The 24879-nt window shown below is 47.7% G+C and overlaps 1 protein-coding gene across 3 annotated transcripts in view; it reads right to left on the bottom strand.

The window, feature by feature from the left end:
• The window catches only part of MEIS1 (Meis homeobox 1), a 149392-nt gene that overhangs the window by 109210 nt on the left and 15303 nt on the right, over positions 1-24879 (bottom strand). For all 3 annotated transcript variants that reach the window (XM_075536025.1, XM_075536026.1, XM_075536027.1), the window contains exon 7: positions 7546-7657. In XM_075536025.1, the coding sequence (XP_075392140.1) occupies positions 7546-7657 (112 nt within the window). The remainder of the gene's footprint in view (positions 1-7545; positions 7658-24879) is intronic.

Raw genomic sequence — 24879 nt, 5'->3', positions numbered from 1 at the left:
AAGAAAGAAAACGTCATTCATTCTATGGAAGTTACGAATCAAGACGTGAGCTTTGAAGGTCTACAAGTCAACTGGAGTTGGTCTTCCTTAAAAAGACAAGATAACTCCAATCCATCCCCTTGCAGCAAAACACCAGCCATATGCCTGGATGACAATGCCAGGTGCCGGCCGGTCACAAAGTCTATGGCGTGGCCTCCCAGCTCACTGCTCGTGGCAAACTAAGGGGGAAGCGTAACGACGGCTTTACGGCCCCACTTCACCAGATTCATGCTTTCTAAGGTTCCAAAGGAAGAGTGCACAAGAGTGATTGGAAACCCAGACCAGGTGTCCAGTCATAAATAAAAATAAGCAATCAACAGAACATCTAAGAAATGGCTCCGTTGACGAATGCCCTGTCTTTTCCAATCGAGGGTCAGCCCTATTTAAACGGGATCACGTGAGGATGGAATCAGTAAAGGTCAATCAAAGACAAGCTGAAACTCCCACCGTCTAGCTGACCTTCAGAGCTTGTGACAAATTGCTATCAGTCAATGTCAACTAATGACAGGAGCTCTTTGGCTAATCAATTGTTCTAAAAATGATCAAGAAAACTACTCACAGGACTGCTCATTTTCACATCAATGCCTGTGAAGTATGAAAAGCTCATTTTTTGAGTTTTTAATAAGCTCATAAGTAAAGCAGTTACTTGGTAACAGAGGTCACCTTACTGAGAAAGACAGAGCCTTTGTCTGCCTTTTACATAGTCTTTTATTACCATATTATAGTAAAAATATGCCACCGATATGCCAGAGGCCTACATAATAAAGGAGGTAGCACTTTATCTACTCTTTAACACAAATACTTCTGTGTGAGAGGGGCCGAGATTTGAGGAGCAAATCATTCTACATGCATGTTTCAGCGGCTGGTGACGAAACGGGGGCCTCGTGTTTACTAGTGTGGGGACCCGCACTTCCTAGGAAAGCACACGTGGCCAAGTTCACCTCCCTCAGTCCCTAGCCACTGACTGCTCCTAGGTGGATGGAGTTACCTGCCTTTGTTTTAAGATGACCTGCTTTCTGGACTCTGGACACCATGGGGGCTGAAGAGCAGAGGCAATTGGATGACTCAGGAAAGGGAAAGGGGAGGGTCTTGTGTGGGTGGGGGTGGGTGGGGGTGTTCCCAGGAAAACAACCTTCTGCCTGCATACCTAATTGGACATGTCTGATAAGTTAATAATATAGACCTTTTGATAATGGGGATTTGTGGAGTCTAATAACTTCCCCTTTCTTTTCTCCACCTGACTTTTCCCATCAGGAAATCATTTTCCTATCCCGCCTGCCACGGTCTGCAAAGGCCACCTTTTAATTTGCAGCCTAGCATTAACCGGAGCGAGAGCGGCACACAGGGCCGCGGTGGTCGAAGGGCTGAGGCCTGTGGTCACAATTATATTATACTTTCCTCTTTGCTAAAAAAAAAAAAAGCATATTAGTCAAAATACATTCCGACAGCTTTGAAATACAAGTCTTCTCCGGAGAAGTACATCGCTTCAGAGGGAAGCACAAATAAATACAGATCATTCCAGCCCCTCAGGCCAACAGACAGGCAAGATCGGCAGGCGGGTGGGAGAATCTTTTTCTTTTTAATTTTCTTTTTTTTTTTCATCTTCTAAGTTCTTAGGTGTTCTTAGGTTCTCCAACTTTTAGAAGCAACTAGGTTGTTTTTTGGTGTGGTGGTGGTGGTGGTGGTGGTGGTGGTGGTGGTGGTGGTGGTGATGGTGGTGGTGGTGATGGTGGTAAAAGCAAGGGGTTTGTAAACAAGCCGTATTTAACCCGTTTGCACTGAAGAACGGCAAAGGGACCCCAGTTTCCGATTAGACCCTAAAGCTGCGTCGCTAGGGTAATTTCTCAGATGAAAATCTCTCCCGTGACCGCACTCACTCTCAAGTCTTCCATAGGCAAGAAAGAAAGGAGGGAGTCCAACACTTAAGCCCAGCCATAATTGGAAGGATGTGAGAAATGAAGTGTCAGTTTGGTCAATAAAGGGCAAAGGGCAAAGGGAACTGCCGCCCAAACTCGGTTCAAAATGTGCTCATTAAGACATGCAATCGGACGGCTCCTTCCCACCTATCCCCGTTAGTCATCACCCAGCCGGCTGTTTCCAGTGCCCGGGTTTGGGCTGTGATTACTCTTCTTCTTCCTGTAAAAAGGCCGCGCTGGTATATGAATCGTCGCTCAGTCATCTGGAACATCGCGTGGCCCTTCCCCAACTCGTCCTCGGAGTCCTCCCCACGCCGCCCGGCCGCTGCACAGGTCTCAACAACTGGCCGGGTGTCCCTTCAATAATAAATGGAATTGCCTCCTGGCTCATACACAAGCTGGAGGGGCGGTGGGAGGCAGTGCAACTATTGATACATTATTATGAAGAGATCAATAGCCCTGCCTTCCAATTGTTCCCCTTTAAAGAAACATGCTGGTCTGCCTCTTTTTCTCTGTCTCTTTCTTTTCTTCTTTTTCTCTCCAGTGGGAGCAAGGCTATGCTTGTGGCCCTGAATACTGTCTTCCCCGGAAGAAGTTCCTAAATGGGTTTCAGAGACACCAGCGACCACCGAAGTCCTTTGAGGACGAAATGTTTCACATCAGATTCCAGTGTTGAAATTATACCCGTTCCTGAACCTCACAAAAGCGGGAAATAAGACAAGCTTTAAGTGGGATATGTTCCGGGAGAGAAATGGCCTGACTGGTTTGCAGCTCCGCTCCTGTTGCCGGTTCAATAAATCTTGGAATGAGTGAAATGTTTAGGCTCTTAATGCATAATACAAATGAATCATATCCATCCTCGCTGCGCCTCTGTAAATAACCCCAGTTGTCACAGGAGAGCCCCACTCACCAGCAGAGTGTAAACACCCTGAGGCTAAGGCCCATTCGAGCAGGGTCCCCAGCCGGGCAGCGCACAGCTTAGGCACTGGGGGAAGAGCTATTGAGGTGATCAAAGGAGAAACATCTGCAAAATGATCTGTTCTTCGGGTGAACTCCACGCCACGAGACCCCCACGTGTGCCGCGTAGAACTGCCCCATGGGGTTTCGGAGCTGTGGCATTTTCACCTATCAGCTCGGGCACCTCTGGGTGCTTGTGAACTGAGCAGCATCAGCACGGCCCAGAGGCTCTGTGCCAGGTCTGCCCACTAAACTGCTGTGTCCGATAGGATCCGGGCCTGAGGAGCTCCACTCCCAAGTCGGGGCGCATGGGTTGCAATCCCAAAGAGAGCCCGACCGCTACGTGACATGGGACACATCTCCCGGCCTCCGTCCACCTGCACAAGCTCATTTACAGGCTCGGGTCACAAAATGGCAGCCCTTGGGGTATTACTTGAGTCCTGGTGGAGCACTGAGTTCTGCATTGGACTTTGATTACCAAGGTCTGCAGTTCGAAGCCATCGACCGCTCATCAGGAGAAAAAGACAGGGCTTTCTACTCCCGGAAACACTTACAGCGTCAGAAACTCACAGGGCCAGCTCTAGCCCAGCCTATAGGGTCGCTATGAGTTGCTATCGACTCAATGGCAATGAGTTTGGTTTGGTTTTTTGGAAGGACTTCTTGATCATGATAGGTTATTCTACCCTTTTGAGTCAACAATAAGGACATGCTCAAACTCGGCATCTGGTCATCTGTAGCTAACACGACCTCTGAGTCCATGCAGCCCTCCTGGGGAGGGGGGCCCATGCGACAAGCAAGAGACACCGTGTTTTCTTAGGGATCTCCCACTGCAAACCACCCCTTGCTGCAGTTGGCCCTGCCTGTAGTGAGTGGAGTACCATGCACACACAGTAGGACTACCAACCACGCAGGAGAGCCCCACACCTGCCTGCCACCGTGCCCTGCCTACCACTGTGCACAGTGGGGTGTCCCACGGTCAGAACACCAAGCAGACGTGGACAATGACTCATTCTTCAAGCCTGCGAGCTTTTCTTTCCTGTCCCCACCTCCCCTCCTGTGAAATGGGAAAATAGGAGCGAGTTGAAAGAGACAAAGTAAAGATTCAACCCGAGGTCTTTGAAAGGGCATTGGGGAAGTTAATGAAAGAGAACCTCGCTGCTGTGGTAGCAGTCGCAGCAGAACCCCTAGCTGGGCGGATGCTCAGAGAGTCCTCCCTTTTAAATGCCTCTTAAGGGGGTTTCACCGGAGAGATTGGGAAGAGAATCAAGTTCCTGCAAGGTGTTAGTATTCGGTGAAAGTAGACACCATAGGAAGAGTTGTCAAGATAAATAATCTGAGTTTGGGGAAAGATATAATATGTAAATCACGCATTAGCATTAAATCTCTGAATAATAAAACTGTTGGTCCATTCTTAATTGCATACTTTACATAGATTCTCCTCAGAATACCCAGCATTGAATTTTGTACTCCATATTTTTTCCCTCTCTTGATGCTTAGGTAAACATTTGTCCTCCAACAATTTCATCAATCACAACAGCTACTAATTTGGCAAGTTATCAAGCCCTCAGAAGCCCTCAAACGACTAGACCTCTCATCAGGAACTGTTACTGATTGTGGAAATCTATGAGAATTTTAAACGTCCTGTGTGACTTATTTCATTTTATTTACTTTGAAAGCCCAAAAGAACAGGACTCTTACTGAGCTATAGCCTACTACACATCTCTACTGTGCAGCAGCGAAGGTTATTTAACAGAAAAGCAAAGTCTAAGGGATTTCTTGCTCTTTCTTTCTTTTTAACCACAGGTGCCATAATGAAGTGGTGAAAATGGAAAAGAAACGGGGAGAAAGACACACCGTGCAAATAACACAGGAGAGAAAGTTTTAAAATATGTATTACTTCTGTCTGTGGGGGAAACACCTCTTTGGATATGTTCTTGACAGATTGAGTTATTTCTGTCTATTGGGTATGTATAAAGACATATTTATGGATTTATAAATCTTTTGAAGAGGGCTGTTATTTACCCAGTTGACTAAAATGGACTCAAACTGTGTAAATAACTATTTAGGACATGCACTACGGGCCAAATGCTGGCACGGCTTGCACATCTGTGCCTGCCAGAAAAGGCAAACAGGGAAAACATGGGAAAGCCACTATGCACAGTGAATCCGCAGGCTGCATAAAGACCGGGCTCCCCAGGTCTCAGGCTGAAAAAAAAAGGTTGAGGGGGGTCGTGATTGGCATGGAAATATGCATCAGCTGTTGCAGCCACCCTTGCAGGCGTTGCTCTGCATTTAGTGGGAATAAATCATGCCGCCTGGGCCAGTGCACAGGGAAGGGCATGGGAAAGGTACTGCTCACACACCCCTCTGTTATCTAGCTTGGGGGGAGAGCTTGGGGGGATTGGGGGTGGGATGGGCACCGGACATTTCTATTGCTGGGTTGAAGAAGGCAGGCGGCCCTGGCTGTGGTTCTTAGGCAGTGGGGCGGGGGGGGGGAAGAATGGGGGCTCTGATGAGAAGAATTCCATCGACACACTCAGGAACCTGGACTGTGAAGTCCCAATGTGCACGGGAACCTCAACACATCAGCTTACGCAGGCCTCGCCTTTGTCGCCTGGCAGATGGGCACGCAAGCCCTTCTGTAGCTGCCACGCTGTGTGGTTTGAAGGGTCAGCTGGGGTCATTCCCAGGAGGCCATTTTTGTCAAAAGTGCTTTTTGGAAGGTGTGGGAGCAAGTGGGTGAAAGAAAAAAAAAAAAGCAGGGTTGGCCTGATGCGGAGAAACGTACAAGGAAACGGGATAAGTAGGAAATGCTGGGAACGTGAAGAATACACGGCTCTTGGTTACAGGAAAATGGATGATTGAATTGGCCTTGGGAGAATGTTGGCCGCGAAGAAGGAGACGCCTGCAAAGGTCCTAATTCCATGCTAGGGCGTCTCAGAGGGAAAGAGTGAGCACCGGGCACTGGCCTCTGAAAATCCTCTTATCAGATTAGGCTTGAGAAAACTGGCCTGCTACAGTTTTAAAGTCAAGTGCATTTCAGCCGTGTGCAAACCTTCAAAGCAGCAGTTAAACTCCCTCACGGTAGATTGGTGATCTATCCCCGCCCAACCCCCCAAAAAAGCAAACAAACAAACAAAAAAAAGATAGAGAGAGAAACAAAAGAACAAAACACTAGGCTGCGACCCCAGGCAGCAATTTTGCAGTACAGGAAAAAGTGTAGATTAAATTTACACCTTTCAAAAAACAAACAAAACCAGAAGGAGTCCTGTAAGTAGAATTCTGAAAGTCGGGCTTTCTAGCGAAAGTGCTGAGCGCACCTTGGCCGCAGCGCTGTGAGCAGCCACCCGGCGCATGGGCATGCACGTACACTTGAAAGGGAAAAGGCCCCTGGATTTACGTTGCATATCATTTTCCAGTAAGAGTTAGAGGTCAGGGTTCCCTGTTTCTGCCTCGGCTCTGAACCGCTCTACTACTCGAGGCTGTGTTTTTACAGGCCATCATGGTGATGCCGTCAGCAACTTTTCTTTGAACAATACATGTCTCACGTGCTTAAAATTCTATTTGTAGACATTAGGCCCCGTGCAAATAGCATACAGGCGCCTGAAATTCTTTAAAGGCGAACTCTCCTCCTTGTGTGTTCGAGTTGATCATGGGAAAGTAGACTTTGCCATTCTCATTGGTTAAGCCCAAGTAAGTTAGGAAGCAACTTCCTGCGTTACCTACCAGCCCTTCCATGAAACACAACCACGAGTGCAGATTACAAAGGATCTTGCCTACTGTTGGTTCAGAATCAACTCCAATAGCCGCAGTCTATTTCCTATTCAGACTGAGAGAACCCTCCTTTCTGCTGTCAGTGCATGACCTGGGCCCCCAATCCACGTCTACGCACCTCATCAAACACCGAGCAAGGGAGATACATAAATGGTCACTCGCTTTCTTGGGTGAAACGGGTCTCTCCCTGGAAAGCTTTGTTTCCTGCTCTATGCTATGGCCAGAACGTGCACCCACGTGCACACATGTGCACCGTGATGTACGTTCCAGGTACAGCCCACATGACACGGGTCTGGCATGGCTCCCTTCTTCTTCCTAATCCCACTGAGTCTGACTGTGCAGACAAGTCCAGCATTGAAGAGCTTCAGGTAAGTACCTAATGGAAAATAAGGCTCAGCCCAGTGGAGAAGGCAGCCCGACATGGGTTTCGGAAGTGAAAGCTACCTTCTGAGTCTCTTCAAGGCATCCTGCCTTCCCACCGCTGGAGGCTCTTTCTTCATAAGCCCTTCAGAAGCATCTGAAGGCAAGCCATCAATCCTACTGTTAACTTGGATAGCAGGGCCTTGGTGACATACAGTCTCTGCATCTTCGGCCTTCCACTCGCCTTCTCTACTCTTGCCTTCTGGGGACTCCCTGCCCCTGTGCTGCGGAGGCAGCCAGGCAATGGGCTGTTAGGGAGCGGGAACAGTGGGAAGAAGTCAACGACCAGGGAATCAGGTCAGATGAACTGATTCCCTCATCAGATGGGGTTTATGGCCTAGGGGAAACCATCTAAACAGGAACGAGCTCCACATCTCCAATGTTTCCAACCTTTAAAAGACAGAACAGGTAGCAAAGAGAATGAGAGCACGTCTCCTACCTTGCTCACTGCTGTTGTCCCCACTGTGGGATGTGTGGCCACCGCTGGAGGGGCCTGGGGTTCCTCCTGAGCGGGTAGATGCCGTGTCATCGTGATCTCTGTTCCAAGAGGGCTGCGGGGGCACACAGGAGAAATCCAAGGGAGCTGTGGGTTAGTGCTTGCCATGTCAGAGGGCACCACCCAGTGAGACAGCCATGGAAAGCCAGGCAGGACAACCAGTCGTCCTGTCCCTCCCGACCCCCTACAAGTGCGGTGCCAGCTCAAAACTACACTGGCACAGGGAAAATGGGAAAAAAAAGGGTGGTTTCTTCTTCCAAACTATGATAGTATCTACAAGATAGTTGTTCTGTAAGTAATCGCATGCTTTATTACCAAGGACAACAGAAACTTTCCAGGCTGGGGCTGAGGGTGGGTAGGACCTGGCACATGGTCTGGCTAGATTTTGAACAGCAATAAACCCTGGGCCGCAACAGTCCGCTACTCTGCAAATGCAAACTGGGAGGCGGGGGTGTGTGTGTGTGTGTGTGTCCGTAGCCCTGCGGTTTAGAGGCTCCTGGTTCAACCGAGAAGACGGACATGCAGAGCTTTTAAGACCTCACAAGGAGACCTGGGTCCCTAACAGCTTGTGTGTGTCAGCTGTTTGCCGGGTGGCACATGGTCAATGGACCAGGCACAGGGACAAAAAAAGAAAAGACAATGACAATAGATTCACATGGACTTTGGACACTCAGCCCCATGCAGGGCCTTCTTACACCGTGGAAGGGAAAACAGATGTTGCTTCTTATCACTGGGGGAATGTGAAAGTAACACTCAGGTGTGTGTGTGTGTGTGTGTGTGTGTGTGTGTGTGTGTGTGAGAGAGAGAGAGAGAGAGAGAGAAATGGCTATTAAATTCTGGGGGGGAAACAATCATGGCGACACTTCTCCCAAAGTCCCTTTCAACCAGAAAAGGGCTTCACTAGGTTTTGGTGCTAGCTGTCAACGGCAGCCCTGTGAGCCACTGGTCATCTTGCTGCTAGGTGCCAATGACAAAGCTGCCTCTTGGTGAGTCAGGGGGTTTTGGGGTGTCAGGATGGGGCATGGGGAGGCAAGATGATCTAGGATAGAAAACTTGTATGCATCCCCTCCTGCAGTCCCATGACGAGGTCCAGGCTCACTTTGGCAGGATAGGACAGTTGATTGACACCACCACCACCACCACCTTCATGACACCCTACCCAAATCCAAACACTCCTCATTCATGAAACATGTTTTCCTATCTCAGAGCAGAAGAGAAAGACTGAGGAGATCAAAAGTTTGAAGACAACCCGGGAGAGGGAAGAAAGGATCCTAGCAAAGAGGCCCGCTGCCTAGGAATCCAAGGTAAAAGGATTCACTTTTCCTGAGAAGTCTGCCGTTTCCCTCGCCACGTTCCCCGCATCATCAGGGCCCCGAGCGGACGCAGCCTGAAAACACCACGAAATAAAGTGATGGAGAGAGAGGCCCTAGAACACACAGGCTTGACTCCCCCAGTCTGCATATCCTCAATAAATAGATAACAGGGCTAATAGATCGGCTGCTGCTGGGATTGAAAGATGGGTGAGCCGTGAAAGTAATGCTCCCGACCCACACACATCCTGCGGCCTGCTAGAAGAAGGCTGGGAGACGGAATCTGGGACACATGCTCAGAATGCAAACAGTTAATGCATAAATTTTCAGTTTGTACAACTGCAGCTCTAAAAGGGGGACTTGTTTATTCAGAGCTCTGCAGAAAGAATGGCCCAGCACCCAGGGGACAGACAATGCCAGGCACAAAACCCCGGTGCCTCTACATGTAAAAGGATGTTTTTCTATGTGCTACAAATCCCACTTGAAAATATAATTAGAAGGAGAAAATGGCAAACTATTGCATTAACTGTAATTGAACAAAAGACCGGCAAGGCATGTGGGAGGCTGCAGGAACCCGTGGGAGCTTCAGGATGCGTGAGATCCTGCGAGTGACATCTCCTGGGCGCTCTCATTTTATTTATGTTGTCCCTCTCTACGATTGTTGACTGGTGATCTGGCTCGTAATTAATAGAAAAGCTCGCGGTAACAAGCTAAAACAGAGAGCAACCGACTCACCTCAGCCTCAGCGTGTTTGTTAATCTGATTAAGACCAGGACTCCAAAAAGGTGACTGAGAACCAAAGAGCGAATTCATGTCATACAGGAAACTGTCCTCCTTTTTGTAACCACAGACCTGATATATTCACTATCTTTTAATGAGCTCCACTGATTTATTCAGCTCCGCTCCCCTCCCTCCCCCACTTTGCTACTGTGCAGGATGTAGATTAATTCAATGCTTAATTGTTTAGTAAATTCAATTTTCCACCTTCTATTCTGCATAGCTTTAGCTAAGGTTCTTAAATCTTCAGCCTTGAGCCCTGAGCCCAGTGTTTGTGATCTGTGCCTGCCTTTTTTCATCGCCATTTTTCTTCATCCACCACTTAATTCACCATGAAAAGATTTTCCTTGCTGGAAATTCTGATTCCGCTATGATCTGTGAGGCATTCCAATTCATTGCATTTTCATTGTGCTGGGTCTTAGATGCTGGGATCCTCTTTTCTCACAGCCATCGCCGCATTATATAGGCACTCATGCAAGAAATGTTGGATTCCACCTCAGTTTATCCAAATGATGTGCAACCTACAGGCTTAAATGTGTGTGCCCACCAAAGGTGGGAGCCCATATTTCCCGCCTAATGTTCTTCTCACAGCCCAGCTCTTCCGGAAGGTCTGTGCGTGCAGAGAGGCAAGCTAACTTTTGTGGCCCTTTCTTGAGTGAGCATGTTGGGCTTTGCCGTGGCAAGACCACTGTGATCATATGACACTGGGCATCAGAAGAAAGCCACAAGGTTCCCAAAACAAAGCAAGAATTAGGTCTAGTTGAGTTCATTAAGCACGATTCGAGTCTAAGTATCCAAAAGAGGCTCGTGGAGTCTTCCAGTCCAAAAGGGGAAGACCGCCCTAATCAGAAAGAATGCCCTCAAAACCCATCTGATAGAATCACAGTTGCAATAATACAGCTCTGGGACGATGCGTGGCTTCACCAAACAACAGCATTATTAGTTTTAACATAAAATATGTGCCTGTGATTATGTACATCTGTTTGCGGAGCGGTGAGTTGCTCGGGGCCCCATGTAAAGGGCGGCTGGCAGAATAAAATGAAATGATGCACCGTGTTGGACACACAGTAAACCACAGTCACGGCTCTAAATTAAGTTCCAAAGATGTTCTTCACCTCAACGCCTTTAATTCCCTGAGTGAGCAACGGCTGGGTGCTCCTCCTTTGGACATACACCAAGGAAAGGGGCCTTTAGCTCTTGAAGTCTAGGGACTTTTGATGGAAGACTTCAAGAAGGTCTTGTCATAACCATAGCTGTAGTCACATAGGAAGCCCTTTCTTGCCCACCGCCCTCCCCACCTCCCGGGGGACAGTGTGCCTCACTTTTTATCAGTCTCATCAGGGTTATGCAATGCTCCCAAAGAAGCACTGCTTTAGGAAAACTTCACAGGGCTAGACGGGTAAACCAAAGGTGGAAAGGGCCTAATGGATTCTCAACTGGGCACTGTTAATCTGATTTTGAAGGCCAGTGGTCCTTCCGATAGGGACAATGGTAGACATCTCGATTCTTGGTCACTGCTCCTCAGGCACAGCCTTCAATCGGTGGAGGCTTGTATGTTGCTGTGATGCTGGACATGTTTCAGCGGACCTTCCGGACGAAGACCGACTAGAAACAAAAGCCCAGCGATTCTCTTGCTAATCGCCTGAGACAAAACCCTGTGGACCACAACTGCCTGATCCACAGATGACCATGGGGATGGCACGGAACTGGACACTATTTCATTCATCACATGCCAACTGGACAAAAGCTAACAAACAATAGCAGAAACCTGGTCCTTTTATTCATTCATTTGTTTGTTTATTTAGCCTACTCCTTTATACATGATTTGAATCGATGTAACCAAGGCAGCTACCTCGGGCTTCGCTCTGTCAGAAAATCCTTCTTGGTCAACATGACAACATACATAAACCATACTTTCTCACTGCCATTGAGTTGAGGCTGACTCAGGGCAACCCTGTAAGACAGGGTGGAACTGCCCCGTTTGAGTGTCTGAGACTGCAACTGTGAATAGGTGTAGAAAGCCCCGTCAATGTCCTGAGGAGCGGTAGGTGGTTTCAAGCCACTGACCTTGTGGATTGCAACCCAGTGCGTAAGTACTAGCCACCATTACTTAGGGGCTCTCCTAAGTAAACCATTTTAGTTTCCTAGTACTAGAGGCCCCAACGAGAGTTATTTTCATCACCCCCCACCCCTAGAACATGTGAAGCAAGCTAGACTCCCCATACACTCTCTCTTTGACGGCATGAATACGGTATACCCAGTTCTTGCTATTTTCCCTCAGAAATACTTCAAAGTAAATTGTAATTTGCGATGGCAGCCTGGAATTCATTGAGTACTATTTTTTTTAATGTATAAGCCAAGTGCACTGGTGTCCGAAAGTTGAAGCCCCCTTTCTTAGCCCAGTACAATGTGTGACTTGTGTTTCTAAGGTCATTTGTAAGTTGGCTCCAACTTACAGCAACCCTGAAGTAGAGCTGTCCCACAGGGTTTCCAAGGATGTCATCTAAGGCTGCCACATCTTTCTCCCACTCAAACAGTTAATCTGTGGGTAGCAGTCAAGTTTTCACAAGTACACTAGGACTCCCTTGACTTACATTCAACCCAAACCAAACCCCCTGCCAGCTAGTCAATTCCAACGGACAGAGATGCTGGAGTATAAAGGACAGCCACTCCTTATGATTTCCAAGACTGTAAATCTGTGCAGGAGCAGGATGCCTCATCTTTCTCCTGGGGACCAGTTGGTGGTCTTGACCCACTGACCCTGCACTTAGCAGCCCAATGCATAGTCCACCATGCCATCAGGGCTCCCCATGTGTGTATTCATCATAAATACATAGTGAACGAAACAGAATTGCTTGTTAGCTCCTCTTCCAACAACATTCCAACAGATAGACTGCAACCTTGCTCAACAAGTCTAAAGCTAAACACATCCTCGCTCCACCAAATGTCTTTCTTAATTCATCTTTGCTCCTAATCCTAATAGGTACAGACCCATTCAACCATAGTCTGATCTAAGACCACCACGTGTGACCTCGTTCTCACTCTCAACCTCCCCCATCCAATCAGTTATATCAAGTCTTGCCCCTTTTTACCCAGAAATTGGTTTCAAATTCATCTCCCACTTTCCACCTTGTGATGGCCTTTCTTGTCCAGGTGCACATTCCTCTCCAGCTCGAATTGGCTCAGTTTCACTAGGCCATAGGCTGAAAGGGGGTACAGAGGGTGTCAGTCATGCTCATCTTTGCATCCTCTGCCCCCAGTGGAGGCCTTCACCAGTATCAAAATGCTTGTTGAGAGAATGAAAGGTCTGTGACTGCCCAGGGACTGCCACCAGGGTCCTTGGCTTGTGCTACAACCTAGAAGCTCACTATGAGTCGGGTTCGCCACATAGGAGCCCTGTATATTAACAGAATACAAAGGAGCTATCTGCCCCTTTGGGTTTCTGCGGCATTACGTCTTGTCAACAGTAGACAGCCTCATCTCTCTCCCACAGGGTGACTGGTGGGCTCCAACCGCTGACTGTGTGGGTAACAGCTCAATCACAGTCCGCCGTGCCACCTGGGATACAAAGCTGCTCAGAACCTGCCTCCTGGGGAGCATCCTCCTTTTGCTTCTCCTCCAGAAGCACCCACCCACCCACCCACATGTGTCTGCTGCTTGACAGTCTGCTGCTTTCCCTCCCATGCTGATGCCCATCCTTCCATCTGCCTCGAATGTCCTCCTTGGTCCTGGCTGACCCTGACCACGGACTTTCCTACATGTGATTGTAGGCAAAGCTCAGACATCCCCTCCCCCAGAAAGCCTTCCCCGGTCCACACTCACTGTGGCCAGCAAGAGGCGACTCCACGCAGAGCTTCTCTTGCCCACGGCTCCTACTGTGCTCCCTCACCGCTTTCTGCCGGTCTCTGATTCTACATTACGACTGTCTTAAAGTCCAGGACAACGTCTTATTTACCCTGAACCTTGGGGAGATGTCTGTGTCATGGTAGATGCCAGGATACATTTTTGAATGAATCATTTAAGTGATAAATGAGAGAATCTCTGGGTTCGGTTACCGTCTGACCTCGTGTTCTCTAACTTTAAATAGCCCCTCAAAAAGACCTGTGTACAATGAATGAAAACCTCTCACACACTTGCAAACACTTTTACAAAAAAGGAATGGACAGTCCATTGCATGTGGAAATAAAGGAAATATGGAGCTAGACACATCTCTATTTCTAACTCGGTTCCACCGCTTACTCGCTAGGTGGTCTTAAGACAAGTCACATCCACGGGGAGCCTCACTGCCCAGATCTGGAAATGAGAGGAAAGTGCAGACAGAAGATGTAAAATGCCAAGCAGGCAGCAAGCACTCGATAAGTGGCAGCTACTGTAGTTTTTATTGCAACAGCACAGGTTGACCTAGTCAACCCAGGACGATCTACATACAGGTGTAGTCGTTGATAGATCTTCTGGGAAGAATCGTTAAGTGGAGCTGGCTGCCTGCGCAGTTCGGTAGGCCCGGGGCTATCTCCCAGCTGGTGTGCGCTGGCAAATGCAAACTGATCATATTTTCGCCTCCGAATAACAAGATTTTACAGGTGGTTTGCTCCTCCCCACCCCATCAAGTTTCATTTGATACCTAATATTTATAAATCACATTACAGTATACAAAGCACGTTCAACATACCTTCTCACGTGGCCATTCATCACATCAGGTGGATGCCACGATCATGTTCTTCAAGGCAAAAAAAGACACAGTAGGATTTTTTTTTGGTATGTTTTTAAAAATTTCTACTGGTCTCATTCAAAAAGGCAGCTGGAAGTTGGGAGATTTTGACTCTCAAGAGGGGGGGCGCTGACAGCTAAGTAGAAATTGATCGACTAACCACCATGCTCGCAATCTGACGTCACCGCCTGCACCTACCCACAGGCCGCTTTCTTTGGGGAGGTATGTTTGCTCTTTCAAATAGGTGGGGTCCCTTTGGGCAGCGATGCCCAGTGGCCTGAAAACAGCTGGCTCAGCTCCCAAAGCGAACGGCTCAGGCGACCCGGGAATGCGTCACCCCATACAAAGTGCATGCATGCGCACACGCTCTCCGCTCCCCGCGTCGGAGGACACGTGCCCGGCTCGCACATCCATGCAAGAAGCGGGCAGGGTCTCAGAGCATCTCCACTCTGCCTAGCAGGCCCGGCTGGTCTCAGTAGCCCTGCTGTTGGGCTTTTGACTTCTGTCTAAATGCTGACACTCAGGCTGATCTCTCACAGGGAGCAGCGCTCCCGCTCAAAAGGGCCATGGGACAGCCCTCAGTCAGGGATGCCACTCCAGGAAACAGATGGGAGGCAATGCGGAGGAGAAGACCAGCCACGTCCTGCTGGGAGGCACCCACACTCTCTAGCTGGGTGTCCTTGGGGTTGCGTGGGAGGCGGGTGCTGAGACGATAGTTTTCTCAAGGATATTTTAAAACCGGATCATCCTATATGTCTATCGAAATTCTGGGTGGGCCATAAGCAACTGCTTGATAATCCAGACATCCTATAGAGTCATGCGATTCACCCACCCAATAGTGCGGGAAACTGACGGTTTGCTAGGAAGAGAGAGGCCTGGCTCCATGGAAGAGCCTCAGCTTCCATCTGGGAGCCATGAGTTCTCAATTCCATGCCAACAGGAGCCCCGATGGCAAAGTGCATCGTGCGTTGGGCTGCTGACCCCAAGGTCAGCCATTTGAAACCACCAGCTGTCCCCCCGGAGAAAGAAGAGGCTTTCTACTCTGGTAGAAAGAGCCCCAGTCCCCAAAGGGCAGTTCGACCCTATCTTAGCGGGTCCCTAGGAATCAGCATGGACTCAGGAGCTGTGAGTTTGGGTTTGGGTTTCGGGTTTTGGTGCATCTCACGCACAGCTACCGCCCACCTGTCAGTGCAGGCTTGTGTGTGTGTGTGCTGTTATGAAGGTGAACGGGTTTTCTGGAAGCTTCCAGACTAAGACAGACTATGAAGTAGGGCCTGGTGACCTACTTCCCAAATCAGCCAGGGAGAAAGAAAGCCCACAGATCATACGGGTCCAGTCGCTTTGTATGGGTCCTCACCACGCAGCGGGCCCCCTCTGCCAGCTAACTCCCACAGGTCCCCGGAGCCCTAGCTAAAGCCGGTGCTGAACAAAGCATACTCCCGCTGGGCCTGTGTCCACTCAACTTCAGATTCAAGTTAATTCAGAAAAAAAAAATGCGTTGCGCTCTTTATATGGATCTGAAAACAAACAAACAAACAAACAAACAAACCCCCTGGATATCATCAAGCAAAACTTACTTCACCAGGACAAGTTGAGGCAGGATTGTACTGAATCTGTCCCGGAGTCCACTCAGTCCTGCTGACGGTGGGGGGACCTTGCTGGCGGTCAACGGGGAAGTGGACTTTTCAAATGTTAGCTCCCTGGGACATTTCTTCCGAGTTCCTTCATCGACTCTCTTCCTTTTCCTTCTTTCCGTCCGCGTCCCCTCCCCCATGACCTGGTTTTTCCGTCCTTGTCTGTTGACCTGGTTCTGGTGGAACCCTTTGCTGAGCTGCGATAAGATGTGCTGGCGCCTCCACTTCACCGAGGCCTGATGGGAAATTCAGGCGGCTGGGGCCGATGGTCAATGCGTGGTAAGACCGTGGCAATCCAGCATCCCATGTCGGCCTAGTCGGTGGCACTCACCCTCACCAAGACCCCACGCTTCCTCTTTTCACTATGCGGTCTGCTGTTGCGGACTTGTGATCCCCATGAGTAGTCAATCCGTGCACTATGCTGCTGCCCGGAGGATCTTTACATCCATAAGGCTGACCAAGCCAAAGTCACTGCTGTCCGCTCGATTCCAACACACAGTGACCCCATAGGGCAGGGTGGAACTGTCCCCGTGTGTCTGCAAGACTAACTCTGGGTGGGAGTAGAAAGCCCTGTCTTTTCCCCCACGGAGCACCTAGTGGTTCCGAACAGCAGTCAGCAGCCCAATGTAAGCACCATGCCTTTAGGGCTTACACCCTAAGTATGTCTCATGCAGCAATAAATAAGGTAGATTTCCAGACCCTTCACAGCGAAGGAAAAGTCCCGGGGGGAAAGAGGGGTCCGGTGGTGACAACATTCGCCTGCCAACCCAAAGGAAAGCAGTCTCAATGCACCAGCCACTCCCCAGATCCAGGATGTGGTCGTCTGCTTCCGTACAGCTGATAAACCAAAACCAAACCCACTGCCATCAAGTCAATGCCAGCTCATAGCGACCCTGCCCACAGGAGCAGGTCTAGTCTGTGCTACAGGGGCAGGATGGGTAAGAAGTGACTCGGTGGCAGTGAGCTTAAAAGGTATAGAACAAGAGTGTCTTGTGCTTACACACATGCACACGCACATGCACACACACGTGCTATCTCAACACAAAATACCAAACCCACTGCCAGAGACAGAGTTGATGCTGACTCACAATGAGTCTATAAGACAGGGTAGAACTGCCCCATGAGTTTCCAAGACTATACTTTTCACTGGAGTAGAAAGTCTGTAGAAAGTCTCATCTTTTCTTACAGGGAAGCTGGTGGTTTCGAACTGCTGATCTTACAGCTAGCAGCCCAACGTGTAAGCACTATACCACCAGGGTTCCTATAACATGTTACATTACACACACACACACACACACACACACACTATATTCAGGATGGTGGTGTGGACACTGTGCTGGCAGAGACGATTGCTGTCAGTAATGCCTACTTCTCTCAAACTACCAATGAAACCCACAAAAAAACCCTAAAAACCTTTTACATTTCAAACGTGGACTCCTCCATCTCTGGAAACTAAGGTATGTAGGGAAAAGAAGGCTCTCTGTGCTTTTTGCCTCTGGTGAACATTCTGCAAGAAGCAGTTTCCTGTTTAAACGCTGAGCCAGGTGACTGCCCGAGCTCTAGGATTCACGGAAGTCTGGAGACACACACGTGCACACAGGCAGGCCTCACCGCCCTCGTGGGAGGGATCAGGCAAAGCACCGTGCAAAAGCCAAGTGCAAGGCCATTTGGTTCACAGGCGATTCGCCTTGCACGCTGCCGCTGTTGTTAGTTGTGGTTGAGTGGAAACCAGTTTGTGGCGAGCCCATGGTTCTCTGCAACACTGGGCACCACAGGGGTTTCTGGGGATGTGGGTTACAACGGACTCGGGGCCACTAACCACCACTACCACCACCACCACATCAATCTGCAAAGAAGCAGTGCCAGGCCTCTCTCCTGAGGTACTCTACCGGGTCGGTCTGAACGGCCAAGCTTGAGGCCAGCAGACATTTCTGCAAATGGTTGTGCCTTCTCGGGGGCTGGCAGCTAAGAACCAGGGCCCCGGGAAGCTCAAGCCCAGCACAGTGAGGGTCACGCTCCTAGCACTCTGCAAACCCCACTTTCCCACAGCCTGCTAACTCGCAGGTCTCCACTTGACGCTGTCAGGTAATTCATGCAAGAAGGTAGAAATGAGCGTGCAATGCTAAGAAGTCGGTAACTAGAAAACACTGCCCAACGCATCCCAAGAGAACACTGGCAAAATGGGCACAGCCTTGATCGCTTTGGTCAACCTTTTCCACACTGATATCAGTGCTCACTGCATCCAGGGACAAACCCCTGGGGCCGAAGAAGAAGATGTAGATTGCCCACATGGGTTTATGTTCAGCCAAATTATATGAGGGCGGGGGAAATAAATCAAGAACTACACCAAAAGGAAGCTTGAATCAAGAGTTGACAACCAGTGTTACCAAAATCTCAAATCCAGAAAGCAATGAGATGTTACGGAGTAATTTAGACGGTGCGCAAATGTGCTGGATGTTCACAGATGTTTCTTGCGGAGGAAAATCTCAAGAACAGAAGAGAAGAGGGCAAAGCCAGGGCGCACTAGGAGCGTCCACAGACTGCTTGCTCTATGTGTAAACAATCTTCCCCGCTTTCCCATGCCGCTGCCCGATGGCTGGCCTGCTACAAGCAAAAGCAAACGACGAGGCTTAATGCTATTAAAGACTCTGGGCACTTGTCTTCCTGAACGACTTGTGCACACTGGTTCATGGAGTTTTGTGTCTGACCGGAACATAAATGTGGCCACACACACACGTCTGTACCCATAGCTGCATCATCTGTGTCTGTATAAAAGAAGGCCCAGACTCACTGCCGTTGGGTTAAGTTGGGCTCTTAGCAACCCTGCAGGACAGGACAGGACGGAACTGCTGCGGTGGGTTCCCAAGGCTGTAACTGTGGACAGGAGCTGCTGGTCAGTTCTGGGTTGGTTCACAGGCGATTCCCAGAATTCACGATGCCACCAGGGCTCCAATAAATAAATAAATATATATACTTTTATATATACTGATTTTAATTGATATTGATTGGCATATATGCCATATATCTGTGTATTTAATCCAAGTGGCACCACTACTTCTCTAAATATTCATACCCAAACACTTCAAACTGGATCCTGCAGTTATACGCTGAGAACCAGTTGCTGAAACTAAGCTTCTTTTCTCTCATTCCTGGTTAGATGCGGGGGAGGAATCTGTGAACTACATTCCAGTGCATCTGGCGCTGTAAAATCCTTTTCATAAAAGTGCTTGCTTCCCAATGTTTTATTTTACATTTGTCACAGTATTCGGTGCTCTTGGTTCTGCAAACAAATTAAGATAAAATAAACTCCAAAGTGTCTTATATAAAGCCACCTCAAACCACACACTTGCTAGGCAACCATCCTAGCAAAGAGGACATCCAGTGCCTCCAGGAACACAGAAAACACTGCATCCTGAGTACTCCCCGACGAGAAGAGTTTGCAAGTGATTGCGTCTTAGCGTACAGCATTTGCGCTCAGAAATCTGGGGGCGAGTCCTTAGTGCCAGGTCTGCACGTAACTGTCATATGAATTGTAACTGAAGAGGCAACCTGCAGTAAGTCACTGTGTTATCTCCGCAAGACATCTGACCATCTGGTCTGTGTTTACACTGCCGTGATCAGAGTAACGGGCCTCCTCTGAATCGGGATTCAAATGATATTTTCAGAGATGCCATGATCGGAAAATGCTCCATAAAACAGCATCCCTCCACCAACTAGTCCTCATTCGTCCTTCCCCAAATCACATTCGTGTTTTTGAATATAAATTCAAAGCTACCATATCATTTAGTATAACCAGACCAAATTCAATGCCTTGGCATCATCAGTTCTGTCCCCACAGGGCAGAGTGGAACTGCCCCACCTTTGGGTTTCTGAGGCTGTAAATCTTTATGGAAGCGGAAAGCCTCGTCTTTCCCCTGCACAGGGGCTGGTAGGCTTGAAATGCTGACCTTGTGGATAGCAGCCCAACACACGTAACCCACTACTCCACCACATCTCCTTATCATTTAATACAGATCTTGTTTATGGACCTGCATTCTTTTTAAAAATCATTTTATTGGAGCTCATAAAACTTTAGCACAATCCATAGATACATCAATTGTGTAAAGCACACTTATACATCCATTGCCCTCATCATTCTCAAAACACTCACTTTCTGCTTGGACTCCTGGAATCAGCTCCTCATTTTTCTCTTTTTTCCTTCTCGCTCCCCTCTCCCTCATGAACCCTTGATAATGTATAAATTATTATTTCATCATATCTTACACTGCCTGACGTCTCCCTTCACCCACTTTTCTATTGTCCATCACCCAGGGAGGAGGTTATGTGTAGATCCTTGTGATCGGTTCCGCCTTTCTACCCTCCCTTCCCTCCTCCCTCCTGGTATCACCACTCTCACCACTGGTCCTGAGGGGTTCATCTGTCCTGGATTCCCTGTGATTCTACCGACACGCTTTCTTGTTCTTTCAGCTACTCAATGAAAATAACCATATGTAATTCACCTACCCACTTTATGGTGACAAAACTGGGGCTCAGAGAGGGACGTGGCTGGCCCTTTCCTAGCAAAGTATAGATTGAAATCCAGAAGCACCCTGGCTCCACATTACATCTACTTCATTGGGCCACCACCTGGCTCAAAGGGCGGAGCAAACCGTGAGAATTATAACACTCACTCATTGTCTCTCAAGTGCAGTTGGAATTTTCTCTTTTCCAGCTCTAAGTTCTCAACTCAAGGGGGCCATCCATGTCAAGTGGGAAAGAAAACACAATACGTCATCCACGATGTCCAGTTTTATTCCACTACTACCTGGTAATATTGTCGTTCAGATAAACGACTCCTGGAGACCTGCATATTGCCACAGATTTCCATTAACCACTAGCAAGAGGGCGTTTCCTCTGAAGCACATCCAGCTGTATGCATTTTCAACCCAACTTCATTTGGAATGTGTCTGTTCCTCTTCAAGCCTTTCCGTTCCCTGGAAGTGCTCCATGTGGAGACAGGGAGAAGATCACTCACCTTCCTGCATTATTTATCTTGTGTACAATCATCAAAGAGGCCTTTCTCAAAATATCTGGACATTTCATTCGCGTTTCAAGACACTTAACAGAGAGATCAGGCCAAGCCACTGTGAATTCCAGCAGCAGAACGCAGAGCTGCCCTGGGGCCTCACTTTTACAGAAACCCCTGTTAACCAGAAAGTCATTCTTCCACCACACCTAGTCTATCAGTATAGGGGCCATTCCAACTCTGTCAGCAGCGATCGAGTACTTGGAAGATTAGAAGTCCACTCCGAAAGTGAAGGACGGCCCCAGGATTGATTTGTTAATGCTATATTCGTCTCTCTCTCTATTGGTATGTTTCTTACATGCCCTCAATAAGTATGAAACAGTGAAACCGTTCACGATTGGGGCGGCGAGCAAACCTGAGCATTGCAACAGGGGAGCAAACAATGCCTCTAATTGAAATGGCAGGGTAATTTGGAAAATAAAATTGAGTTGCTGCAAATCCCAAATTCCCAAATAAAAATATTTATGCCTGCTCAGATGCAGATTGTGACTGCTCTTGAATAACTGGTAGCATACCCAAACATTTGAACGGCAGTAATGGACTCCATAAGCACAGACCGAGCAATGGCGGACGTGCTTCGATCCATTTGCGCTAGAAACTGAAAGGCGAGGTGCGTCTGATTTTTCTCTGAGTGATTTTGTCCCTTAGCATAACTTGTAAAATCACCAAACAGAGGGAAACAATAGGCCAAACCCCACAAATCCACCACCAGCATTAAAAATATCCTGGAAAGTATTCCTCAGAGAATTTTAGAACATGGTTGGAGAAAGCATGCTGAAAGAAAAGAAGGGGCGAAATGGTACCCTGAAATCCTATCCATCCCCAACCATATTAATTTCACTAAGATCAATTCCAGTATGTAAAATTCCTGATTCTTTATGGCAGAAGTGGAAGCCAACAAAACAAGTGATGGAACTGAAATGCAAATGGCAAACTACATTTGGATGGGGCTGTAACATACATACCCCCAATGACCTTTAAGAGATGACCATCAGCGGTACGCTATGAGTCAGGTTTCTTATCTCTATAGGGTTATGCCACGCTGGGCAGAGAAGCCACCTCTATCTCATAAAGATAAAGTCCATATATCCTGGCAAGTTGTGGCCTTTTTATGTAAATAATGTATACAGTAGACTGTAAATACATAATACATTTATCTGGACTGTACAAGAGTGAAGGGCACGGTAGCTATTCGGGAGACTGAGTCTCCTATGGATGGATGAATTCAACTAAAAGAAACGTTCAAATCATGTCCCCATGACGTATTTAAAGTAAAAATGGCCTTGCCGTGGGGTTTCACAACCACTCCAGATCTGGTGGGAACGTTGGAGTCAACATTCCAAACTAGATCCCAGACACCCAATTTCACTCCACTGCTCTGATGACTGCATCGTCATTAATGAATGGATGACTGTTAGTTGTTCATTTTAATTTGTGCTCTACAGGGATGGCTTTTAGATCAATAAATAGCTAGATTTAAAATGACATAGCTATATCAGTGGGTTTGTTGTTGTCGTTGTCGTTTTGTTTCCATGAGAATAACTTTTAAATTGCAGTATGTAGAAAGGAAGCACACAGTCCTGAGTCTACTTTTTGTAGTTACTGTCCTAAGAGCGTTGCACTGTGAAAGCTGCAGGCCCCCAGACGCTAGAAGAAAAAAAAGCACCTCCCTTTCAAAATCCCAGAGACATACAACCCCCTGCCTCCTCCAAATATACAGTCAGCATGCCTCAGATCCTATATGGCATATTTAGTTTTAAATTAAAGTTCCACATTGCCATGGATTTGCCTCTGAGTAATAGAAAACACCTATACACCTCCATTATTTATAGCCGGTCTCTCAAAATCAGTAAGTCTTCAAAAGCACATCCAAATAGTTAGAGAGACATTAAGAAGAGGTTTTTTGTTGTTGTTTTGTTTCGTCAAAGAAATTCTTATCACCCAGCTTCTACTACATTCATGAGAAGAGGGGCAAAACTGTTACACGTTGGGATGGGGTGAGCAAACCTGGGTTTACATCCGATTCCTCTCTGGGATACTTATGCTGATTTCATTATAAAAATCTTTTCCCAGAGTTCCCTTGTAGTAATCATAAGTTCCCTCCACCTCAAAGAGTTTCTATGGGGCATAATGTGAATGCAAATTCAGAATAAAATGCAAATCATGGAGATCAGGGACCAACTAAGGACCATCAGTTAAGAGCACTATGGCTGAAAACAAACATTTAGGCCTTAAGCAGAAGCCCATAGAGGGGCTGATATGAATCTTGATTCTAAGTGTTCACAGCTCTAGGGAAAGCAGACGGGAATCACAGTTGCCAGTTTCCCCCCTAATTGTGAGTCACAGGGTGGGAATATCTGGAACTCTGGTCTCAATTCATTCCTGCTCCAAAGGGAGTAAGATTGCTTTCATCTTCTCAGTAAAACAAACCCACAGGCGAACCAAAGCCCGCAAGGTACAGGAAGAGTGGTATGATCACCACCCACGTCTCAGTGGGATGAGCACCACACCCCACCAGTCTCGGTGGGATGAGCACCCCACCGTCTCAGTGGGATGAGCACACCCCACCAGTCACAGTGGGATGAGCACCATGCACACCAGTCTCAGTGGGATGAGCACCACAAAACAACAGTCTCAGTGGGATGAGCGCCCACCAGTCTCAGTGGGATGAGCACCATGCACACCAGTCTCAGTGGGATGAGCACACCCCACCAGTCACAGGGGGATGAGCACCATGCACACCAGTCTCAGTGGGATGAGCACCGCCCCACCAGTCTCAGTTGAGATCTCAGGTAGGAGAAGGTTTACCAAACAGTGAAAGAGAAGGGAGCAGAGACAACTACAGCTCTGCCTTGCCAAATCGCCATCAGCAACAGAGAGCTTTCCAGCTAAGCAGCAGGAACCACATACCACGTTTTAAAGAGGAAGGACACCTCTAGAAATGGGAAGGTCTCGGTAATGACAATTAATTCCAAGTTAGCTTATGATGCTACGTCATTCAATATTAGTTACTTATTTATTCCTGTCTCTTGAATAGGTGTCGTGGTGATGCAACGGTTAAAACCCACGGCTATTAACGGAAAAGTCAAGGGTTCAAAGCCACCGGCACAGATGGGTCGGTAAACTTCCGTAAAGACCAAGGTTTGGAAGCCCTATAGAAGCACTTAGAGGAAGCCTGGAGTCAATGACACACAATCTCTCCAATGAACTTGTTACACTCACAGAAAGTTTTGGCCATTTAGAAAGTATCCCTGGGTAAATGTATTTTTAGTAGAAGCTTCCCCTAGGAGTGCCCTGGCAAAGTATGATTTCATTTAAGTTTTTAAAGACTCATAACTTTGCACACTCAAGGTGTTTTACCCCATCAGCATAAATCCTATCAATTGTAAATGGAATCATGAAACAGTAACAAGGGAAGAATTCATAGTAAAGCAGTTCTTTTTCTGAGAATTAAAAAGTAAAATTTATGTTTACATCTCGTTAATCCTTGTATGCCATCTATGGTGACACATATAACTCACGAAAAAGACGCTGCCTGTGTACTTCATAGCTTAAAAGAATTAGCAACTTAGTGCTGATTTTTAACTTGTACTTGGTTCTGTATACCCGTGATGCCAAGAACCAACAGGTGTAAAAGTTAAGAAAATTAGAAATAAACTTCTTTTCCACCCAAAACCAAACCTTTTATAGTATGTTTTAGGAATGTTGAGTCAAGAATTCAAGAAATACAAAATCCTTTAGAAAGATATCCACTCTTATAGTTTCCTTTAACTAGGACATATT

Source organism: Tenrec ecaudatus, chromosome 17 (assembly GCF_050624435.1).
Source record: "Tenrec ecaudatus isolate mTenEca1 chromosome 17, mTenEca1.hap1, whole genome shotgun sequence".
NCBI classification, from domain to species: domain Eukaryota; kingdom Metazoa; phylum Chordata; class Mammalia; order Afrosoricida; family Tenrecidae; genus Tenrec; species Tenrec ecaudatus.
This window is presented reverse-complemented; position numbering and strand designations above follow the sequence as displayed.